This window comes from Solanum pennellii, chromosome 1, assembly GCF_001406875.1.
Source record: "Solanum pennellii chromosome 1, SPENNV200".
Lineage (NCBI taxonomy): Eukaryota > Viridiplantae > Streptophyta > Magnoliopsida > Solanales > Solanaceae > Solanum > Solanum pennellii.
Window position 1 is genome coordinate 37,287,258 of NC_028637.1, and position 23,633 is coordinate 37,310,890.

General features: G+C 33.1%; 1 protein-coding gene across 4 annotated transcripts; it reads left to right on the forward strand.

Moving 5' to 3' along the window:
* Positions 1–9,803: 9,803 nt before the first annotated feature.
* LOC107008213 (replication factor C subunit 3-like) lies at positions 9,804–23,205 on the forward strand. 4 transcript variants are annotated; one of them, XM_015207148.2, is made up of 12 exons: positions 9,804–10,052; positions 10,898–10,995; positions 11,066–11,176; positions 11,246–11,278; positions 11,701–11,869; positions 13,887–14,068; positions 15,537–15,673; positions 15,799–15,897; positions 17,931–18,000; positions 18,088–18,162; positions 19,334–19,376; positions 22,902–23,205. In XM_015207148.2, exons 2-12 carry the CDS (start codon positions 10,912–10,914, stop codon positions 22,958–22,960), a joined length of 1,062 nt encoding a protein of 353 aa, XP_015062634.1. In that variant the 5' UTR covers positions 9,804–10,052; positions 10,898–10,911; the 3' UTR covers positions 22,961–23,205. The 4 variants fall into 4 exon arrangements, 3 of the variants coding, with proteins under 3 accessions (XP_015062634.1, XP_015062632.1, XP_015062633.1); XM_015207146.2 differs by lacking the exon at positions 19,334–19,376 and having other exon boundaries at positions 9,805–10,052; XR_003575949.1 differs by lacking the exons at positions 18,088–18,162; positions 19,334–19,376; positions 22,902–23,205 and adding an exon at positions 16,663–16,803 and having other exon boundaries at positions 9,805–10,052.
* The last annotated feature ends 428 nt before the right edge of the window (positions 23,206–23,633 follow it).

Here is a 23,633-nt window from a genome sequence, read left to right on the forward strand (position 1 = left end):
TTTAACTGTGTTATGGTACCTGGTGCCTGTCCAGGTTAGCATTTATACATTAAATTGAAACTGAAAAATATGACCGTTGATAATGCCACGTGTCAGTCATCGGTCACTCTGACCGTTAGTCCCATCGTTTCTCTCTCAAACGACACATCCAATCACGGACCTGGCACCTTTTCACGCCTTTTAAAAACCCCATTTACTTCTTTTGAAATCCACATTGTCCTTTAACATTCTTCTTATTTCACGAAGGGTTTAAGCAAAAGTTAAAAAGGCAAACTTTGTTTCTTCTTCTTCCTCTCTCTGTTTCGAAAAGCCTTTTTCTTGTGTGTCAAACATGTCTTCTCCTTCATCTTCCTCTAAACAGATGCTAGATGCTCTTAGCGAAATCGAGCCTCTTTCTTTCTATTCTCCGGCAACTGTACAGGCAAGACCCAATCCCCCTTCCAGTTCTCAACAAGACACACCCGATAACCCTTTCTATGCCATAGATCTAAACAGTTCTTGTGTGCCTACCGGACCTGGTCCATTTCAAGATATGTTGCCTGACAATCTCTTTGAAGGGGATTTGCCTAAGCATAAGGCATCTGAGTCCAATATATTGGCAGCAAGTGAAGAGTTGGTGATTGAAAGCTTGGCTATGATGAGGGAAGAAGCAATGGCGGAGCAAACTGAAGTTTTGCAGAGAGAAGAGGTAAGAACTACTCAACCCATTTTTGATAAAACGTCTGATATAGAAAGGTACCCTTCTTCCTCCTCCTCTGACTCTGAAAGTGAGGAGGAACCTTTAAAATGGAAGGTTGAGCGAAGAGAAGGTGATATATCTAGAAAAGGAAAGGAAAAGGTTGTAGAGGAGGCCCCTAGGAGAAGACCTACCACTAGGTCTGCTGCTCAAAAGTTGATGGCTGACGCCTTGAAGGCCAGTGCACGTTCTACTGCTGCAGTTAGAAGTGCCAGAACCTTCAAGGTATCAAATTTCAAAATGCCTGAGACTAATGTTGTTGAGTTGTCTGGCGAGGAGATGGAAAAGAAAACTAAGAAGAAGAGGTCAGAGAAGAAAAAGGGAAAGGTCACAAAGAAGGTTGAAAACACTAAGTCGAAAAAGAAGAGTTCTGAGGGAAAAAGGAAGAGGTCACAGGGACCTGGTTCCCAAGCCAGGAGAGATGAAAGTGTCAACATGCAGGAAGTTGTTGACAGCCTGAGAAACCAAGCCGTCTTGGCAGGGAGAGTTTTTGATATGGGAATCATAACTCTTCCTGGCATGGATTCTCTTCACGATATGGTAGAGATCCAATCTTGGTTACACTTGTTCGACAGGAAATCCCCCATCCTCCATGAAGAAGAAGTGCGCGAATTTTACTATAATGTTCAATTCAAGGATGATGGGAGCATCCTCACACGGGTAAATGACATTGCTGTATATTTAGATGAGGGTGTGTTGAGCAAAATTCTCAGGGTGCCTAGAGAGGGGACCCGGTCTGTACTGGGCAGAACTTGCTCTTCTGAGTTTGCTTCTGTGATTTCTAAGACACCCACAACCAAGGTTGCTGGGATTTATAAGAAAATCATGAAGAGTGAGTACCAGTTGGTTTTTCAGTTCATCAACAAAGTTCTCCTTCCTCGCACTGAAAAGAGGACAGTAGCAACTGCTGCTGATTTGTTTGTGATGGAGATGTTGTGTAGCTTCGAAGCCCTGAACCTCCCTGGTCTAATGCTTGAGCATATCCACAAAACTGTCATTGAGAGGAAAGGTGTTCACGGAATGGGTTACGGATACTTTCTCACGGAGGTATTCAAGCATTTTCAAATTCCTCTCAGTGTTGGAAAGGTTGGGACGGTTAAGCAGACTATCTCCGAGAGTACCTTGGTTGAGTGCGAGTGCATTGAAGGAAGAGGCTATCCAAAGAGCAAAATGGCTCAACTTATCGAAGATCAGGATCAGCTTAAGCACGAGGTTGAGGAGCTCACTGTGCGGTTGAGTGGTAAAGAGGCAGAGATTGCTATACTCAAAGCAGAACTGCTTACTGCACAGAGTGAGGGACCTGGTTCTTCAGTGGTACAAGCTCTGGAGAGAGAGAATGCTGAGTTGAAGGCGAAGATAACTGCCTTGCAGGAAAAGGCTATCAAAGATAATGATGCTGCCAATGCACGACTCACTCTTGTCATCCAGTCCCTGTCTCATCCTCCCCCCTCTTCCTAGCCTGTTAAACAATCCTCCCCTGTGTCGTCTTCTTTTTTGTGTGGCTTATCCTTGTGTTGATGGATATTCAGTTTGATTTTAATGTATTAATGTTATGATGGCATGCTGGTTAACTTATTCCTTTGCTGTTCTGATTATCCTCTTTTGTGAATGCTTTTTCCTTACTGACTGATTGCTCTTTAGCTTTGATCTTGCTCAGTATTTCTGTTGACATCATTGGTTTACTGCATATCTTTTTTATGATGCCAAAAGGGGAAGTAAAACTGGAAGTAGCTAAATGATTATTCATGTGGGGGAATACAGTGAGGGGGAATACACATGTGGGGGAACACAGTGAGGGGGAATACAGCAAGGGGGAACAAAGTTGGAGAAGATCTGAGATCATTGTTTGTCATCATCAAAAAGGGGGAAAATGTTATTTGTAGTTTTGATGATTTGACAAATGTAGGGACCTTGTAAAGATATCAGGTTTCTCACTTGAGTGTTGAAGACGAAACAAACCAAGGGACCTTGTAGAGGTACCAGGCTCTCATTGTGACGAGCCAGTTGACTTCCAGCTGGAGACGGTACAGAAAGTAGGTGCACACTTCTCGATGGCGTCAGAAAGTGAGACTTCTCCAACCAATGGCAAAGAGGTTAAGGAAAGTGACTTGTCCATATAAAAGGCACTTTCCTAAACATCTTTTGCAGTTTTTACAACTTGAGATAAAACTCTTCAAGAACATTTGCAAAGGCTGCTAGTAAACAAAGGCAGAATTATTCCAAGAACAACAGCAATCTCTGGAGCTTTTCATGTAGTTGTTTAGGAATACATTCTCTTGTTCTTAAACTGTAAACTATTCCTGAATTTATAAAGGAATCAGTGGGTAGTGTTAAAAGTCTAGGTTGTCCAAGTGGGATAGCTTAGTGGGTAGATTGTTTTCTACTTAGGCTTGTTAAGCAATAGAGACTATTGCTTAAACGTGAGATTAAAAACTTCTTCTCACATTTGTTGTAATCGTGTTTTACTTTTACTTTTGAAGATTAGTGAAAACGATTGAAAATCCTGTGAGACAGGTCGTGGTTTTACTCCCTTAAGCAAGGAGGTTTCCACGTAAAATCATCGTGTTGATTTTACTGCATTTAACTTTCTGGTTTTATTCATTAATATAGTAAGGGACCTGGTCCATTACTTGTTAAGTGAAGGCATATATTCTATCACATATGTTATTTCATAATACTTTCTTAGACTCTTTTTCCCTCTATAATTCCACATCAAAACAAAGTTAAATTGAAAATACTACTTAGAACTTTTATAATATTTAGCTCGTGCGCGCACGGTTGATCACTGTCTAGTAGTATTTATATATTTTAAGTTCCTATTATCAGGTTGCACCTTTTCTTTTTAGTTTTTTTTATTATCTCTCATTCTGATTAACTAAAGTTGGAAGAGTAGTTGAATGAATTATGTTGTATATGTTAGCACTCAATTTTGGATCTTCACAATATATATTAATCATCGGGTTTCTTCAATTTCAAACAATTTAAAATAGTTACTTTTATAAAATTTCAAGAAAAATAAAGAAATATATTTTTCAAGTTATTTTTACTAAGTTTCGTCACCTTTTAATAAATTTAAAGGGAAAATACCCAAGTACCCCCTCAACCTATGCCCGAAATCCCAGAGACACACTTATACTATACTAAGGTCCTATTATCCCCCTGAACTTATTTTATATGTAATTTTCTACCCCTTTTTAGCCTACGTGGCACTAGTTTGAAAAAAAAAGTCAACCATCGTTGGGCCCACAAGATAGTGCCACGTAAGCTAAAAAGGGGTAAAAAATTATTAATAAAATAAGTTCAGGGGGGTAATAGGACCTTAGTATAGTATAAGTGTGTCTCTGAGATTTCGGGCATAGGTTGAGGGGGTACTTGAGCATTATCCCAATTTTAAATAATGAATATGTTTTATATAATTATGTATAAAATAAATATATCCTATAAGTATTCGAAAATCATCTCAAAGAGATTTTATAATTTTTTAAGAAAGTGATGGCTATAAGAATTAATTAGCCTTTATGAATTTCGAAATATTTTTCCGAGTTATTGTTATGTCAGTTTTGTCAATTTTATAATTTTTAAAATGATACGTATGTTTTTACAATTATGTGTATAATTAGTATATTTTATAAATATTAGAAAATCGTTTCAAGTTTACTCTAAACTAGTCAACTGAACCGCGCTTTGCGCAGTATTACTGATTTCAAAAATTAAATTGAAATAAATAATATTTTATTTAAACCCACAATTTTTTCTTTTACATATCAACAAATGATACCAAAAAATAAAATAAATTATTAAAATAAGGTGAAACTCTATAAAAATAATCAAAAGAAAAGATAATTATTTTTTTAAATTAGAATTCCCTCTTAAAAAAAACAAATAACATTATTTATTTTTTAAGATCTATGTCCGAACACCTACTTAAACGATACAAAGATGTTGAAATTTTAAATGGACTATGCATATTTAAATCACATCTCAAATGAAAAAAATTGTAAAACTAATATTTCGAATCTACTTTATTCATTACGTTCTTTCTTCCCCTTTTTTGCTATCAAGTCAATTTTTCATTAAATCTTATTTTGACACTATGTGCCCATAAAAAAATACCATTACATGTTATTCAAAATCGATATTAAAAAACAAACAAAATGAGTAATGACCTAATGAAAAACTCAAGGAAAAAGGAAATATTAGCAAAGAATTGTAATAACCATTAAAAATTATAGAATTTCAATATATTTTCAAATGTTTTTTTCCACACAGGTTTTGGGCTTTTAAATATAAGGGGGTGTTTGTATTGAATTGTTTTAAGTAGCTTATAGACTTTAAAAATTATGAAAAATGTAATTAAAGTAAATTAAATATTGATGCATAATTTTATTTTAGCTTTATTATTATTATTACTATATATTATATAATAACGATAGTGTATAATATTATTGATAAACACTTAAAAAAAAAACAAATTTTGTAAAATTACTTTTTGCAATTCTTATTAAGTTATAATAATATATTTCTAGGAATAAAAAAAAACATAAGGAAAAGGAATAAAATAAAAGAAAGAAAGGAAAATAAATGATTTAAGAAATAATATTAATAATGAGATTAAGGGGAGGAAGTAAAAGAACTTAATAGCACTAATGATTATACGAATTATATATAGTTATTTTATAAAATTTAATGTAAAATTATCAATCTTTAAAAATTAGAAAAAATGTAATTAAAAAAAAATATCAATGCTAGACTAAGAAGGGTGTTATTTTATTTTTTATTTTAGATATTATTACACACACATATATATAAATTCGTATAAATTAATAACAAAAAATAGAAAATAAAATAAAGTAATTTAAGAAAATAATATAAATGACATTAATAATAAAATAAAGGGAAGAAAGTAAAAGGAGCTAATAGCACTAATGGCCAAAATTATTATCATTTATTATCCAAATTTTTCATATTCTTTATTGAAAATCAAAACTCATCCATATATTGACATATGAAATCATTTATATTCGTTTTTAACTTCTTCATCTTTATGTAGTGTTTGAGTTACATAATTTTTTCAGTTTCTATACAAAAATAATATTTGAGCTCTCTTGTATATTTATTATTTCTATTTTTAATGTACTTTTTTTTACGAACTATTAATTTTTTGTCTTTAATATAAAATATTTGTGTTTTTCCTATCCAAAGGATATCAAAAAGATATTTTTGAAGTAATTCTGCTATTTTGAATATTCCATAAGTTTTTAGATATTTCTGAAGAGATCATAAAAACATTAAATATTATTTTTGAATGATCTCAAATATCTCATAAATTATTAGATATTTATAAAGATTAAAATCTCAAATATCGTATAACTTTTGAATACTCACAGAGAAATCTTAACAATATCAATATTGTTTTTGTTAAAGATACCTCGAATATCTCATAAGTTTTTTGGATATTCATAAAAAAAATGAAAAAAGATTTAAAAACATAGAATAAACAATTTTGTCACTATAATATTTATCAATATTTTTTATTTCTTCAAATAAATATAAAAGAAAGGGTCATAATTGGAACAAAAGGACGATAACACTAAAAGTCAGACATGACACCTTCCTTTGGCCAGAATTATCATTTATTTATTTTATCTGCTTTTTTCCATAATTTGTTATTTAAAAAAATAAAAAAGATATACAAATTTAAATTTTCTCTTTCTTCATTATTACTACACTATTTATATCTTCCTAAGATCCCTTCCTTTCCTTCTTTATTTTCCATTATTTTTTCGCTTACCAAAATAATTGTGCTTTTAATTCCCTCATTTTAGATTTTTTTTTTTATCAAATTCAAATTTTCACAAAATAGCTATACACTTATAGTTTCTCTTTCCTCATTTATATTATACTAATTATATCTTTTCAAAATTATTTCTTTTAACTTCTTTATTAATTTTAAAAACATTACAAATATAATTGTAATTAAACTATAACAAACATAATTGTAATTTATATATGCGTAAATAAATAAAATTGAATACAGGTCCAATTAAATTTATCTCTTTTTTCTCTATTTTTTGTTTCGATTTTTTTCTAATTTTTCATAATCAATTATTTTAAAAACTCTTAAACTAATAGAAGTGTAATTGTTATTATATATACAAAATAAATAAAATAAGAAGTTATATTTATCTCTTTTGTCTCTTTTTTTTCGATTTTTTCACAATTAATTTTTTTTAAAAAAAAACATTTTTATAACTCACACCTCTATATTTATAAATGACAATCTTCTAATTCTATTAATAAAATATTCATAATTATCTTATCTTTCATACTTATAAGTATTATTATTTAATTTTGCATGTCTTAAAATATGGGAGAAAAAATTATTTACTTATTTTATTTTCAAAAAATAGAAAAAAATATTTATTCAACTCAATCAACTTTTAACTTCCCATTATAATTGTCTTCTTTATTATAGATTTTAATGTATATGCATGTATTCATCCCCCTTCAATTTTTATAATTCTTAATTAATTTTATTAATGTAGAGTAAGTAACAATATATTAAAAGATGGGAGATGAAAAGACAAAAATTAACTCATATATATGTTTCACTATCAAACTATGTATATATGAATTATTCTTTTTTTTAGTTATTCAATCTTTTAAAATTAGGAAAAATGTCATTAACAAATAATGAATTTTTTTTGTGCAATTATTTTAATTAAAAATGTATTTAAAATGTTAAAATAATTGAGACAAATAAATATCAAATGCTAGACTAAAAATGATGTCGTATATATATATATATATTTCAAAATAATTGATATAAATAAATAATTATGTAAATTTTGCTTTGCTATTCTTGTTTAGTTATAATAACTTACTTCTTGGAATAAATAATTGACAGAAAATAAAAAAAAAAGGAAAAAACATGATTTATGGAAATATAAATAATATTAATGGGGAGATTAAGGAAAATAAGTAAAAGAAACTAATAGCATATGGTAGTACTTAAATATGGTCATTTTTTTAATAAAAATTTATAGTCTTTTAAAGTTAAATAAAATAAATATTGAGGCATACTTTTTTTTTTGCAAAAGTACCTTCATCTTTGAATAGTTATTTTAATAAAAATATAAGATAAAGATCAAAATAATTGATAAAAAATAATAGGTATCAATGCTAAATTCATAAGGGTAACGTTACATTTTTATTTTAGCTATTATTATTAAATAGAAATAACTAATTTTTTAAAATAAATAAATAATTTAAAAAGTTATGTAATGAAATAATATAGTAAATAATATTATTAGTTATGATATTAAGAGAAGAAATTAATATAATTGATGAAATGATTCAAATATGATCATCTTTTCTTTTGAATGTAAAAATGCAAAAAAAAAAAAAGAAGAGATAATATCAACATTAATTTTCTTTCCTTTCAAATCACAAAACATATTATCTATTTATTCTTCTCCTAATTTGATATTGAAATACATAAATAGATGGATTCTTTCTCCAAATAATTATCTTACCCAATGTTACACTAATCATTCTTTCAATCAATTTTTTTCTCTCCATATAACATTTCTCCTATCAATATCTTTGAAAGGATCATGATTGTTTCTTCTTTTCTCTTTTGTTGAAGAAATTCGAAAGCCTAGAAATTTGATATATCAAATCAATTTTTTTCGTCAATACAACATTTCTCCTATCAATATCTTCGGAATCATCATGATATACTTTTTTTCTTCTCTTTTGTCAAAGAAAAGAGAAGGAGTTCATTGTTGTTTGTGATATCCCTATATTTTTCTTTATTATCGTAAGCAAAGAAGAAATCAAGAAATCATTCTTTCAATCAATTTTTTTTCTTAATATAACATTTCTCCTATCAATATCTTTGAATGGATCATTAGGTACTTCTTCTTTTCTCTTTTGTTAAAGAAATTCGAAAGCCTAGAAATTTGATATATCAAATCAATTTTTTTCTGCCAATACAATATTTCTTCTATCAATATCTTCGAAATCATCATGATATACTTTTTTTCTTTTCTTTTGTTAAATAAAAGAGGAGGAGTTCATTGTTATTTGTGATATCTGTATATTCTTCTTTATTATCAGAAGAAAAGAACAAATGAAGAAAAGAGCAAGAGTTCATTATTGTTTATCAGAAATACTCAAATTTCTTTATTTTATAGTTTAAATAAAATAAGAAGTTATGAATAATGAAAAGTTTTTAGTCTTTTCATGTTCTATTTACTTAAATATATATTAATGTGAGGGAAGCTTTTAAAGAACATAATTAATTGTGTAATTCATTTAAATGCTTTCAGTTTTTTTTAAATACAAATAAAAAATAGAAAATAAATTTAAAACTTCAAAATAATAGAGATAAAAGAAAATAAAAATGCTGGCCATAGAGAGGTGCCACATAGGATTGTTTAGATTCAGCTATATATATATATATATATATATATATAGATTTTGCCAATTAGTTTAATTAATTAATAGTTAATATTTTAAAATTAATTATTTATTTAATTAAGATTAAGAAGCTCATTAATTAATTCATCTTTTTTGAGCTCAATCGAATTTCTCAATTAATTCAAATCAGCTGTGTACTTAACTTTCCTCGGTCGAATATATGATTATTTTTCAAAGGAAAAATAAATAAATTGGTACATTTTAATAAATAATTACTGATTTTAACAATACTTTTTAATTATTACCATTTATAACAATTCTCTGTTAAAACTGCAATATAAATTAAAAGTGAATTATGTATCTAATATATATGGATTATAATTTTTTTAAAAATATATTATATTTGTTTGGTAAAAGTTTGACACATGGTATTAGAAATATATTAAAATATGTGATAAATGTATTATCTATTATTTAAACTTGTATTATATGTAAATAATAATTATTCTTTTATAATATATATTAAACTTGTATTATAAATAAATTAAAAGTCATTAAATGAAAAAAAATATTATTATTATAAATAATAAATATATTTTTTTATAATATATTTATGTAAGTTTCTCACGTAAATACCAGAGAACGACCAACCCTACCCGACCCAAACGACCCCATAACTCTTCTTCTTTTCTTCTTCAGGCGAAAAAGCAAATCCAGAATCAGAAATTATAGCTTACAGAAGGTTTTGAGTTTGGCAATAACATTTTACACTTACGACCCCATTCTCTAATACTAAATTCCGAAAAAGGTGTTGTTCAAATTTTTTTCCTGTCTGTTGCTCCAGTCTAAACCGGTCGTTGCTCTCTTTGGCTCGTTTGCTGCCTCAAGAAAGGTAATCTTATTTGCACTTGAATATAGTGTGTTATGTATTCAATATTTGGTAGAGGTTCTGCTGTAATCAACAGTTAGTTTCTTCTTTTTTTAGTCCTCTGCATTGTGAATTTCTGAAAAGTAAGCATTTGTTAAAATACTCATAAAGCAGTTCGTTTGGGATTGTGTGTTGGTAGTTAGGTTCATTGGCTGGATTGTATATCTAAAACTAGCCGAATCTTCTTTTGATTTCATTCTGTCTCTTCACTATTTGTTGGTACATTTTGGTTGTCTTCTTTGTCGTGTGGCAGTAGCTTCTCACAATGGCTAGACTTATTTATGTTGTTCGATGATTTGAAGGCTGGCTGTGTTTCTCTTGTATCCCAGCTACTGATGTTATGCTTGTAGCTCGCCATAATCTTGTTTTAACTTAGCTCATATTCCTATTATTCACCTACTTCCGAATATGCATCGAGCTCTATATGTTAAGACTGTTTGGTTTGATAATGTGGTTTTTTCTACATGCTACATTCATGAACATGTTGTAGATTCTGATGAGTTGTTTGCTACTATTAATTTGCATCGTAAGTCACTGTAACAGAAAAAGATACAATCTTGTTTGCTTGTCTCGCAAATTGACCTTTCCTGCTAAAGTGCTCAACTTTTTGATGCCTGATCGTAATAATATTGGTTTAAGGGATGTTTGGATGCCTGATCCTAATAAAATTGTATAGCAAATCTGGTGACAAAAAAAGGGTCCTCTACTGTTCAGTCTTCAATCATCTTTGTCATTACGGTGCATTGTTTGAGTTATTTCTTCCCTTTTGTGTTTGTCTGTGTTAACAAAAAACACTCGTATGCTTTCAGGACCATTAGTCGAAATGTTGTGGGTTGACAAGTACCGCCCTAAAACATTAGATAAAGTTATTGTACACCGGGATGTTGCTCAAAATCTTCGTAAACTGGTAAAATATCTCATCCACACTTTGTCAATTCTTTCATACTCAAACTCATCATCCTTATTACTATTATTAGGTCTCAGAGGGAGATTGTCCTCATCTCCTCTTTTACGGCCCTTCCGGTTCAGGAAAGAAAACTCTCATTATGGCACTTCTTAGACAGATTTTTGGTCCAAGTGCTGACAAGGTAACTCTTTAGTTCACTGTTTTTTCTCTCTCTAAAAAATTGAAATTTATGTTTGGATAACTTATGCAGGTGAAGGTTGAGAACAAGATTTGGAAAGTTGATGTAAGCTTTTCCTTGAATTTCTTTTTCTTTTCTTTTCTTTTGGAATGCAATTATATATGTCCATGTGAACTTTTTTTATATTTGCATTCTTATTATTTGCATCATCAATTGATTCCTTCTTTTCTTTCTCCAATATATAAGAAGAAATATTGTTTCAGCACTACTCTAATTCAATTGATGTCTGGAGCTGGTAATTAAAGTACATATTCTTAAAACTATTTTAGAACATTATTTACTAATTAACAATATCTAATTATCATTTGCATTTGAGAGGCTTTTCTACCAGCATACCTCTAATCTATCTGTCAAAACTGCAAGAATTTTGATATATAAAGAGTTTAGGGAAATGGGACATTTGGCTAACGGAAAAAAGTAAGGAGTATTTTCTTGCATTGATCTCTTTTTATGGGTTTTCTTCTCAGGCTGGTACTCGGACAATTGATGTGGAGCTCACAACATTGTCAAGCACTCACCATGTGGAATTAAATCCAAGTGATGCCGGATTTCAGGACAGATACGTTGTTCAAGAGATAATCAAAGAAATGGCCAAGAATAGACCAATTGACACAAAAGGGAAAAAGGGGTTTAAAGGTGACTCAACAACTTAGTCTAGTTTCTACTTATTAAAAAGAGTCTTAACAACTTTGACTGATTAAATATATAAAAAGCAACTCTTTCTAGCAAAACTTGATCCATCTCTTTGACTCGTCCCCCCAAACCCATGATCAAGATTATTTTATGAAGAAATCCCAACTCACATGATCGTAAGCTTTCTCAAGATCCAACTTACATCAAGTACATGAATCATCTTTCTGTCTTTCTAAATTAGCCACTTTATTTGTCTTTCTTCCACAAAAGCATTCTGACAAGTAGACACTGTCTTATCCAAAATCTTTTTTTTAGTCTATTAGAAAGCACCTTAGAAACAATTTTGTAAATGCTTCCTATTAGACTAATATGTTTACTCATTGCTCCTTCCTTCTTTGGCACAGTGGTCATGAAAGCTGCATTAAGACTTCTCCCCAACTCCTAGTATCTTGGAATTCTGCAATGATCTCCATCAACTCGCTTCTAACTACCCCCACACTGTTGGAAATAAGCTAGAATGAATCCATCACTTGCCACCGCTTCCCGCACTTCTTCTTCATCTATACCCCTCTCCAACCACTCCCTCATCTGCTTCCTTAATTGACTAAATACTACAATGGCTCCCTTCACTTCCTCTTCGTCCTTCTCATACACCTCTCCATTCACATCTAGAGATCAATTAAGTTCCTCATCCTATTTGCTATGACAACCCTATGAAATAAGTTTGTATTAGAATTCCCCTCTTTCAGCCACAATATCCTCGATATTTGACTCCAACTAGTCTCTTAAGAAACTGCTAAAGCAGCAAGCTACCTTTTCGCATCTCCTTCCTAATTCTCTCCCTATCTTCTAATGCGTTCAACCCTTCCACATTATTTGTTGTCCACCTCATTTTCTAATTCCCTCATTTTAACTGCCAAAATGCCAAACATCTCCTTGCTCCACTTCCTCATATTTCTTTTTAACATTTTCAACTTGCTAGCAAGTCGGAAAGATGGTGTACCGAACAACTTCATACACATTCCACCAAGTATCTTTCCTACCTTTTTTGAATAGATCAACACTCCAAAGATGGATCGGAGGGCCCACCAGATTTACTATCACAGTGTTGCTGAAGAATCTTGTGTCAACACACCCATCTTGCTCTATCCACCTTTCCAACAGAAGTTTCTAGCTAACCATCTCCTTCCTCCTGGAAGTGTCTTCACTGCTTGCTCCTCATTAGCAGAGCGAAATAATGCAATTTCTGATTGCCTCGTTAGTGCACCCATTTCGTAATGGAACCAACCAGGCAAGTTCTTGAATTTTTTCACCTTAAAGACATTCTGTAGAAAGAGAGAAACAGGGCTCAATCTTTAATTTGTTCTGTTGGCATCTTCCCTCAGGTCTAGCAATACCCGCATTGAGCTTGGTGGAAGGACATAACCTCCTTCTTCTCTAGAGACTTTGATCATATTACTATTTGTTGTAGTTACTCCTTTTTTTCAGACTGCTTTGTCACTTCTATGGTATTTGGACATGGCTTCTTCTTCACTTCTGTCATTTGTTTCTCGAACGACTTTGAGTTTCTTTTCCTTGAGCCGAGGTTCTATGGGAAACAACCTCTCTACATCCCAAGGTAGGGGTATCTGCGTACATTCTACCCTTCCTAAGCTCCACTTGTGGGGTTTCACTAGGTATGTTTTGTATGAATAAATGAAAAACAACAAAATCCATTTATCGGTCTTTTGATAAGGAAAATACTTATGACCTGCTATAGATCATTTATAAAAAAGAAGCATTTCATGTGATATATCATGCCAAAGGCTAATAGGACAAGAAGATTGATATTCTATAGTGATTTCTCAATGTTAAGCTGAGTAGTTTAAAAATGATATTGAAATGCCTTATCAACTTTGAGATATTATTTTGGAATTTCAATTATTCGCCACCAGCATTGTGTAAATTCTTCCATTATTTGTAATTTGTTCATTAGTAGCTGTCAAATCTACCTAGCTGATATCATGTTGGTAAATATTAGTTTTAGTGCTAAATGAAGTTGACAAGCTCTCAAGAGAAGCACAACATTCTCTTCGAAGAACAATGGAGAAGTACAGTGCATCATGTCGCCTGATTCTTTGCTCCAACAGTTCTTCAAAGGTCACTGAAGCAGTTCGCTCACGATGCCTTAATGTGCGAATAAATGCACCAATGGAGGAAGAGGTCAGTGAAATTCAGTTGTCCCACTGTTGATATATTTTCTTTCACCATCTTTGTTTGTCCCACTGCTAATATTACAACATTTTCTTCTTTCCTTTTCTTTTTCTGGTGTTCATACTACAAGATCAAGAGTAGAAGTGTATGTGCTGTTTAACAATTGCCTGCATCTTCTAGGTTCAGGCTTGCATTAGACTTGTGTATTTATCTGGTCTTTCCTCCAGGGTTTATTTTATGTGGTAATTTCCGTGTAATGACATTCATTCTCACCAAAGTAGGTGCTAAGAAAAGTTAACTGTCGTGCTTGCTTTGACACCGTGGATTGGAAATGCCATTTCAACTGCTTTGGCTATTCACTTACCACAGGAAAAGGCACTTTTTGAGGGAAGGGTGCTATACATCCTTAAATGTAGTTTGAGCAGTCTTTCGTCTTACATACCAATTTGTGCCTTATATGGAGACTCATCTAGTGAATGGAGTATCTAGAACAACTAAATGTTGGAGATATACTTAAATAATAAAAATGTGCTCTTTTTAATTGCTTAAGCCACCCATTATGTAAAGTAATATCCATGTGCTTGGCTCATGAAAAAAAAGAATCAAGTCTGCAGTCTGCACATGAGAGGGCGTGTAATAGATGCAGCTAAATATATAATAGTGTGACTTCTCTAACAGTTTAAGCTTTTAGATGAGATCATCACACAGTTCAGCGCTAACATTTGAACACATTTCACAGTACGAGAGCAGTACTTATTTGTAGAAATGTCACATGAGTTTGTTTAAATTTTCTTTACAATTAAATTTTTTTTGGTGATACTTGGATTAAATATAAGAACATTTGTTGAAATTTAATTAATTTTCAAAAAAAAGTAAAAAAAATATAAGAAAATTTGCTTAAGTATGTATTGATCTTATTTTAGTTTATTCTTGATTAATTATGGATATGCTAATTTGAGTTATTCCAGTGACATGTTCTAGTTGTCCAGGAAATGTTTATAAGATCAAATTTTTAACTTCAGAAAATACGTCAACTGAAGGTCCATAAAGCATTTTTTTGGTCACATTCCCTTTACACCACCACCACCACAATAATTGAGAAATCCCTGAAGGGCAGTGGGCCTTGTTCGAAGCTCATTGGATAATTGATCCACCTTACCCTTCTCCACTTAAATACAAGGACTTTTTCGCAGCAGGGTTCAAACCCTTGCACCTAATCTGCACATCACGTGTTGCACTCTTACTAGACTAAAGCCTGGTTGCTTTGGGACCTGTGACTCTACTTGACCTAATGTTTCATTGACTTTGGTGCGGGACCATCAGGAAGTTCTTGATTCTTGTAAGCCATAAGAATTTTTCTGAATCAAAGTATATATTATGGCCTAGTCAGTCATGTACCAAAGAATTGTTGACATGTGGTCCTTTGATTATTCATCTCATTCCTAACTGTTTCCTGTTAATCTTCTTTGTTTGACAGATTGTTAATGTTTTAGAATTTATTGCCAAAAAGGAAGGACTTCAATTTCCACAGGGTTTTGCAGCCCGCATTGTGGAAAAGTCAAATAGGAATCTGAGGAGGGCAATTTTGACATTTGAGTCTTGCCGTGTTCAACAGTTGAGCCCTTTAACTGCTGGATACTGATTTATTTTTTTTCTTGCTAGCTTAAGCTGTTAAATCTGAGTTTATGGTACCAAAGTTTTCTTATGCACGGTGCTGACCCCTTGTTTATTTGTGCAAGGTATCCCTTTATAAACCACCAAACTACACCTGCAATGGACTGGGAGCAATATGTTTCAGAAATTGCATCAGACATAATGAAAGAGCAGAGCCCTAAAAGGTACTGTTGATAGTCAATATGAATAGGGTATTTAATATTCAGCTCGTGATTCTATAAACTGTTCTTTGAATGTCTAGTTCTGCCACTAGAGGTCGACATGGAATTCAAGACAACTGGAGATTCAACCTTGAGAGAAGGGAACTGTAAAGTTTAGAGGACACTAGGCTTTTGAGTGTTGAGAGAGGAGTATGTTATAAAGACTGAGAGAGAAACCTATAAGACTTCACATGATAACCTTCGGTGGCCCAGTGGGTTGGGTTTGGGACTCCCATGTTGGAGGTCTCAAGTTAGATACCCCATGCCAGCGAAAGCAAGGGGTTTGCCTTCTGGGTTGAGCTCGTCTCACCGGGCTTGCCTAGTGCGGGTTACCTCTTCTGTGTGGTTTGTGAGCTATTGTATAGTAGTGGGGTTTTATCCTGTGCGTACCCAAAGGGTAGCTGCGGGTTTCCCTTGTCATAAAAAAAAGTAAGCAAAGCAAAATTAAATTTCAAGTAATGTAATAAATGACTTGAAATGGGTAGTTAGTAGACTAGAAATAAGAAATTAGAAATTAGTTTTAGAAAACTAATTGCTTCTATGATTTAGAATCTTAATTTGCATCTAATTTAAAAAGGTTTTCAAACTTGATTGATAGGGTCTTTACTTCATTTATTTAACTTATTGTAATTCTTTTACCATAATCCATACATACTTATAGTTAGTTTTCTTACATTACACATGCTAATTTATGTTTTCTTCCTACATTTGTGCCTTTCTTCACTACAGCATGCTGTAATTGCGCTTTGGGCTTAAGCCCTGGCGACACTCCTTTGCGTATAAGTAGAAAAGAAGCTGTAAGAAGTCAAAAGGGGGCATATTGAAATTTATCGTTGTCATGGAATTTGTTGATTGCTTTCTTCTGTTAAAGTGAGTAATTATTTGTTGTCTCATTTTTTGAAGTAGTTTCCAAATTGAGGATCTGAATGTCTTATTTGATTAATAATCAGTAATGTAAACCAAAAACAATTCAGCTAGCGAGTCGCATATCGATAATGAATTTGTCTCCAAACTTCTAAAAAGTCGTCCAGGATTTTTTTAAAAAACTAACTCACTGAAACAAAAGAAGATTAAAAAAAAAGAAGCAAAAAGAACGAATATTTGCTCCAATCGATTTACAGAAGTCTCCATCTCCAAGATCTTTAAAGATCCTTAAAATTCTTTAAGCCCTTTTCATTACCTTGGATACACCAAACAAACAAAGTTGTACTTTATGAACAATGATTGGTACTCCCTTAAATCATTTCCTTTTTTGTTCATTCCGATGCAACCAACAATGCATAGTATTGCATCAAATTTCCTCACCTATTTTCCATAAAATGTCAAAACACGGAACTGCATGCTCTTTAACAAGCAGAGCCAGAAGAAACGTTCAGTTGAAAGGCAAAATCCAATTATTCAAGCACAAGAATCACTAGAACGATATATTGGTGAAGTTCGGACTATACAGATGATCCTGTGGCTATTGTAGAAATCCCAGGATCCTTATAAGATGATGGAGGATCTTGTGATAGTTTTGCTTTTTCGTTATCTTTTTGTTTGATAGGCACTCCTGTGGATATAGGATATGCTGTAAATTTTTGGTTACCAGCTCTGAGCTGATGATTGATATACAAAACGCTACCTTTATCAAGGAAAATAAATAATCACTAGCAGTGTCTGGAGTTTTAACCTTTCTTTGTAAAGCTTTATGTATCTTCTTGATGCTTTTCAACACAACTACTTCATAAAAAAAGAACAATATTCTACCCTCACTGTAAGTTGAATAGTGGAAAACTGTATGTGTTTTTGAGCTTACGTTGTTTTTTCACATCATTTAAGATATTCAACTATTAATCATGCAAAGAAATAATCATCTTTCATACGGAGTTAGGAAGGAGGGAGGCTGGTAACTTTCCATTGGCAATCTGAACAAGACATGTGTCTTAATTGTGCTTATGACAGCACAACTACACAATATAGCCTCCTTATCTGAACTGCAATGTTATTTATCACAGGTTATTTGAGGTAAGAGGAAAGTTATATGAGCTACTAACTAATTGTATTCCCCCTGAAATTATTTTGAAGGTAAGATCTTTTTTCCAGGTGCTTCACCTTCGACTCTGTAAGGTGTTACAAAAATTTATATTTGAGTGATTCTGCTTTCTACTGCAGAGGCTACTTTTCGAACTATTGAAGAAATTGGATTCAGAGTTGAAGCATGAGGTGTCCAACTGGGCTGCTCATTATGTAAGTTATTGAGTTACATAATATTTCATATTAGTTCGATGAGGGTTAAGGAATAGCATAATACATACATTGGACCCTAAACTTGGCTTCAAATTTTAACTTTGACCTCCAACTTTCATAATGCACAAACAAACACTTTAACTATCCAACTTTTAAATAAATAAACACATGAGTCCTACATGGCACAATACACGTAGGACACCACGTAGGACAAAAAATGACATGTACGATGACATGTGGGACATGTGTGTCTATTTGTTCAACTTTATACAAGTTTTAGCGTCTATTTGTGCATATCCAAAGTTGAAGAGTATAAATGTAATTGAAGCCAAGTTAAAGGGCACATTTATGTATTATGCCTTGAGGAATCAAAGGAATTTCTAAAGGTCGGACTACTCCAACCATTGCCTTACGGTTTGGGCTGAATGATCAATCAGTAGTACTATAACCAAGTATATGTTAGGATTCAAGTCCATGTATGAACTCAGAACCCCTATATTGGTTATACATGCATAGGTAACGGGGTTTGTGGTTTGATTTGAGTTGGATTTTACTTGAAAAAGATCCACAACACTATTATGATATGTAGAAGAAAATATCTTAATATCAAGGTAAGCTCAATAATATGAGCAATTTATAACTTGGGTCAGAATTATAGTTGTTTGTTTAGAAAATAGTCCATCCGTCCGAATTTATGTGAAGGTGTTATTGTGCATGGAGTTGAGAGAAAAAGAATGACTTTCGAAACTTGTGGTCTAAAACAAGCCATATATATTTATGTGATTACAAATCATCTCATTAAGGGTTAGATGGGAAGTTCTAAAATTAAATTGTTACCTTTATCTCAAAAAAGATAATTAAATTGTTACCACGTATATAAAGATGTCGTTCTTTTTGGTACTCATTGAAAAGGAAAGACTATCGGATAAATTGAGGCAAAAGGAGTAATAACTACCGTGTAAACAGTGTCTCCCAGTGGAGTTTGTGTGGGTGGGGGGTTGGATGATGTAAATGGATGCTATATATTCTTTGTTGAATCAGTCATTAAGTTATGCGCACTTCTACTGTATTGATATTTCTGCAATTTTCTCGTGCTTGGATTAATGTTTTGCTGTTTTATGAAGAAATAGCTTAAAACTATCCTTAATAAAATCTGTGTGTCTTTCACGAGCATAGAATGCGCCTTGGACAAAAGGCTATATTTCATCTTGAAGGTATTGCATAACCTTTTAATTGGAAATTAACTTTGAGCATTATCAGAAGACAGCTTTGACTGGCTGCTTTGTAGTGATTGAGCTCTATCTTCTCAGATACTGATTTTCTATGTTACCTTGATTTGATCTCTCAGTTGTTTATGCTCTCATACATTGTTTGAAATATAAGTTTCTGTAAGTAACTTATAAACTACAATGGTGGATCTATTTTTCATGCTTCTATGATTTCTTGTATGCATTTTGAAATTTTTAAGTGAACTTAATTTTTGAATATTGATGTTGTTCTATTCGTCTAAGAGCTTTGGAATGTTTCTTTTGAAAAATCTTCTGCCACATATTTGATTTGTAGATAGGATTTGCACATGGCTAGTTCAATCTGAAGGGGTTAATAGGATGCTAGTATCAAAGGGATTTTATATTTATATTTGGATTGTGAGCATATCGGAGCAGAAGCCTGGGAGAACATCACGCGTAAAGAAGCAGTTGGATTATTTATTGTTCAGGTCGATAATCCAAGGAATATGGGTGACTGACGATGTATACAATGTCTTGTGTGATAAGAATGTGCCACCAAGGGGAAAAGGTAACAATTATAAAGTGATTGTCAGACCAATTATGTTGTATGGGGCATAGTGTTGGCCTGTCAAGAATTCGTGCGTCCAGAAGATGCAAGTAGCAAAAATGAGGATGTTGAGATGGATGTGTGGGCATACTAAGAGAGATATGATTAGGAACCAAGAAATTGTGAGAGCATGTGAAGTGGAGAAGCACAAATGCCCAGTGAGGAGATGTGAGACGTTGGCTATGGTAGGTATGAGGATAGGTAGAGGTAGGCCTAAGAAGTAGTGTCGGAGAGGTGATTAGATAGGATATGACACACGTGTAACGTACTGCATAAATGATCTTAGATAGGAGGGTATGGAGGTCGAGGATTAGGGTAAAAGGTTGATATGTAGTCGAACGTTGACTAGTTTTCCTTATCAGTATTGTTCCAATTATTACTTTTCTGCTATCTTATTCTTTGTTTTATTACCACCTGTTGCTTCCTCTACGTCGGTTACCGTATTTTTTGTTGTTGCTACTGCTCTCTTCTACTTCATTTTTACCGTGGCTTCTTTGCTACTGTGTTTCCTTTCTATACTTCTTATTATTATGCTTTACTTAAGCCTGAGGGTCTATCGAAAGCAACCTCTTTACCTTCACAAAATCGGGGCAAGACTGCGTACACACTACCATTCTCAAACCCCAGTGAGATCACACTAGGTATGTTGATGTACCTCCCCTTGGGATGCCAAGGCAACTTCTAGAATATTCATTACATTAAAGGAAAATAATATTTATCTTTGCTTGGAGATGGGATGATTCTCATTCAACCTGTAAATATTTGCATGTATTGTACTTGTATCATGATTAATTTTTTATTTTTATTTTTGAAATTGGTAAATTGTATTCATTCAGCATTGAGGCTATGCTGGCCACCTCCAAAAAGTTAACAAAAAAGAAAAGAGTGATACTTACAAAGAGCCTATAAAATCCACTAGTTGATTTCCTCTTCTATACTCGGTTCTTTACACCAAAAACCTAGTGAAGTAATAATTTTCCACTTAATCTTCAAAATAGAGGTTCTTTTCCTTCGAAGATCCTCTGGTTCCTTTCCTTCCAAATGGCCCACCAGATGCAGGCTGGGACTGTCCTCCATCATCTTTTTTGGCTTTTGCTTCCTCCTTTTTTGATCCAACAGCTAAGCAAGTCTGCAGTATGTTCAGGCATGATCCAGTTGATTCCAGCAATGGAAGTGAACATAGCCCAAACTTGTGTTGTTACTTTGCAATGCATGAAAATGTGTTTGTTGGTTTCTAGTGCCTCCTTGCAGAGGAGGCATCTAGATGCTATGATGGACCCCCTTTTTTGCAATGCCTCATTGTCAAGCATGCTTTCCTAGCTACTAGCCAAGTGAAACATTTCACTTTATTAGGAGCCACACTCTTCCATATAGTATTCCAAGGTCCAGTTGACCTTCCTGCAGCTACACTTAGTCCCCTTTTGTATACTCTGTTAACAGTGAAATTCCATCATTGTGGTTCCTCCAAATGAGTTTGTAAGGGGAAGGTGAGGATTAAATTTCCCGAACTAGCCATGTGTATGGGTAGGGAGAGAAGTTATTATAAGAACTCGGTGTATGCGCTACCGTACCTCTCCATACATAAATATCGTTAGTTCTTGTTTAAGCTTAAAGTTAGTAGTATGAATGATAAATTTGAGGTATTAGTTACCACATGATTAGTTGAGGTGTGCGGAAGCTGTCCCAAACACCATGGTCATCCAAAAAAAAAAAAGATTTTAATTTTCAGTTTGTCATAAAAAAAATCATTTAATTTTAGTGCATAGGGAAAAAAATTGTAGGTCGAGGAATGTGATGGTGGAGATATTGTATCTATATGGTATGATACAAAAATTCTATCTGGATGAGCACTCAATGGTGTGACCTCTTATAGTCAATATAGTGGGTTGAGAATCATAGGGTCTTAGGTCCAAATCCGGTGAAGCAAAAACACTTGGTGATTTCTTCCCATCTGTCCAAGTCTAGGTGGATGGAGTTACTCGGTACCTGTGTTGGTGGAAGGTAGCAGATATCCCGTGGAACAAGTTGAGGTGTGGGCTAGCTAGCCCCCGCTCCACTGTTCTAACAAATATTTGTCTGTATATGAATGATCCGATGTAGCAGCTATTAATGCTTGTATTTGGTAGACTGTCTACATCACACCCCACACCCCTTAGGGTCCGGCCCTTTCGTGGAGCCTTGCGTGAATGCGGGATGTTTTTTGCACCGGCATGCCCTTCTTATCTATATACCGGTGAATTGATAAGTAGTATTATTTATTATGATGAGTTCACCGAATAGATTTCATGTCTTTTCTCATCCTACTAGGAGAGAAACTTACCACCTCTAGAAAATGTGTTTTCAGTTTTTCGTTTTTTTCCTTTCCCTTTCTGTTTTGCTTGCCAAATAATGGAAAGGGACATTGTTAGCAACTTTTGATTTTCTCGTTTACTTTTAATGAGACACCCTATTATGCAAGCATTTCTCTCTACTTTTCAACTTTACTTGAATCAAACTAAATTCCAAGTTAAACAGTGCTCAATATTGGAAGGTATATGATGTAGATAGTCTATTGGAGTTCCTCAATCACTCACATGCTTAAGTAGAGAGGAACTGAGGTTTTTGTAATATCCCCGCTGTAATCTCTCAACATCACCTTGGTGCCATTTTTATGAACGAAACTTTAACTAACCTATGAAAAAGAAATGTTGGAAAAGCTTGAAAGTGAGCTCTGTAAAGTTACACACTTAATGGTGTCATAATGATTTAAGCTACAGACCAAGCTTGCTCAGTAATCACAGTTTTTGTTGCTCAAGTAAATAGTTCTTCTAGATATTTGTACAAGGACTGTTATTTAAAGATGTGATATTGTTAACCTCTGGTTATGGTTTGATGTGTTTCGAGCTTATTTGATTTGTTTGCAGCATTTGTGGCCAAATTCATGAGCATCTACAAGATTTTCCTTATTTCAACATTTGGCTAAGATAGAAGTTATGGAACTGTTTGGCAGTAGGAAAAAGTTCTCTTTGTCCGTTGTGCAGCTTGTGCTAATGACCTGTTGTGTTCTAATTTAATTTGAGTTGTACAATTGTGCCTAGACATTACTGTACCAGAATCATACTCTATCTTGTTTCTCTATTAGAAGGATTTTCTACTGCTTGTATGTTTGCAATTGGCATGTCGCGCTGGGTACAAGGTAATAATGGTACATGTTGCAGTTATTTTTTTGTCCCCCATCTCCCTAGCCCTTTGATGAGGAAAGTGAATGAACTACAAGGAGTAGGTGTATGCAATTTTGTTTTGGCGGTAAACAATTCAATTTGCAGCTTATTACTGTTTCCTCGCTAAAGGAAAAACAAGAAATGACAATATTGGGCATTTGCTAGTTCCTGATTGATCTCCTACTAACATTTTGATCTATTTGGCATATGGAAAGAAGGATATAAAAATTTGATAAGAAGTATGCATAACAGATGTTTGCACATATTGGTGATTATGCTTGTTGAAACATTTCCTTGACAAACTGTAGATAAGACTAATCGCTCACTTGGTCTCCTCAATTAGCATAGGCAGAGTTACAAGTGGAAACAGATTGTTTGCTTATCAACAATCTGTTTTGAGGATAATGGGATGGATAAATCAAGTGACAGACGTGG

Coding starts and splice junctions, on each gene's coding strand:
- LOC107008213 (XM_015207148.2), top strand. CDS start 10,912: ATGTTGTGGGTTGACAAGTACCGCCCTAAAACATTAGATAAAGTTATT. Junction 10,996..11,065: donor CTCAAAATCTTCGTAAACTG/GTAAAATATCTC, acceptor TACTATTATTAG/GTCTCAGAGGGAGATTGTCC. Junction 15,674..15,798: donor GAGTCTTGCCGTGTTCAACA/GTTGAGCCCTTT, acceptor TATTTGTGCAAG/GTATCCCTTTATAAACCACC.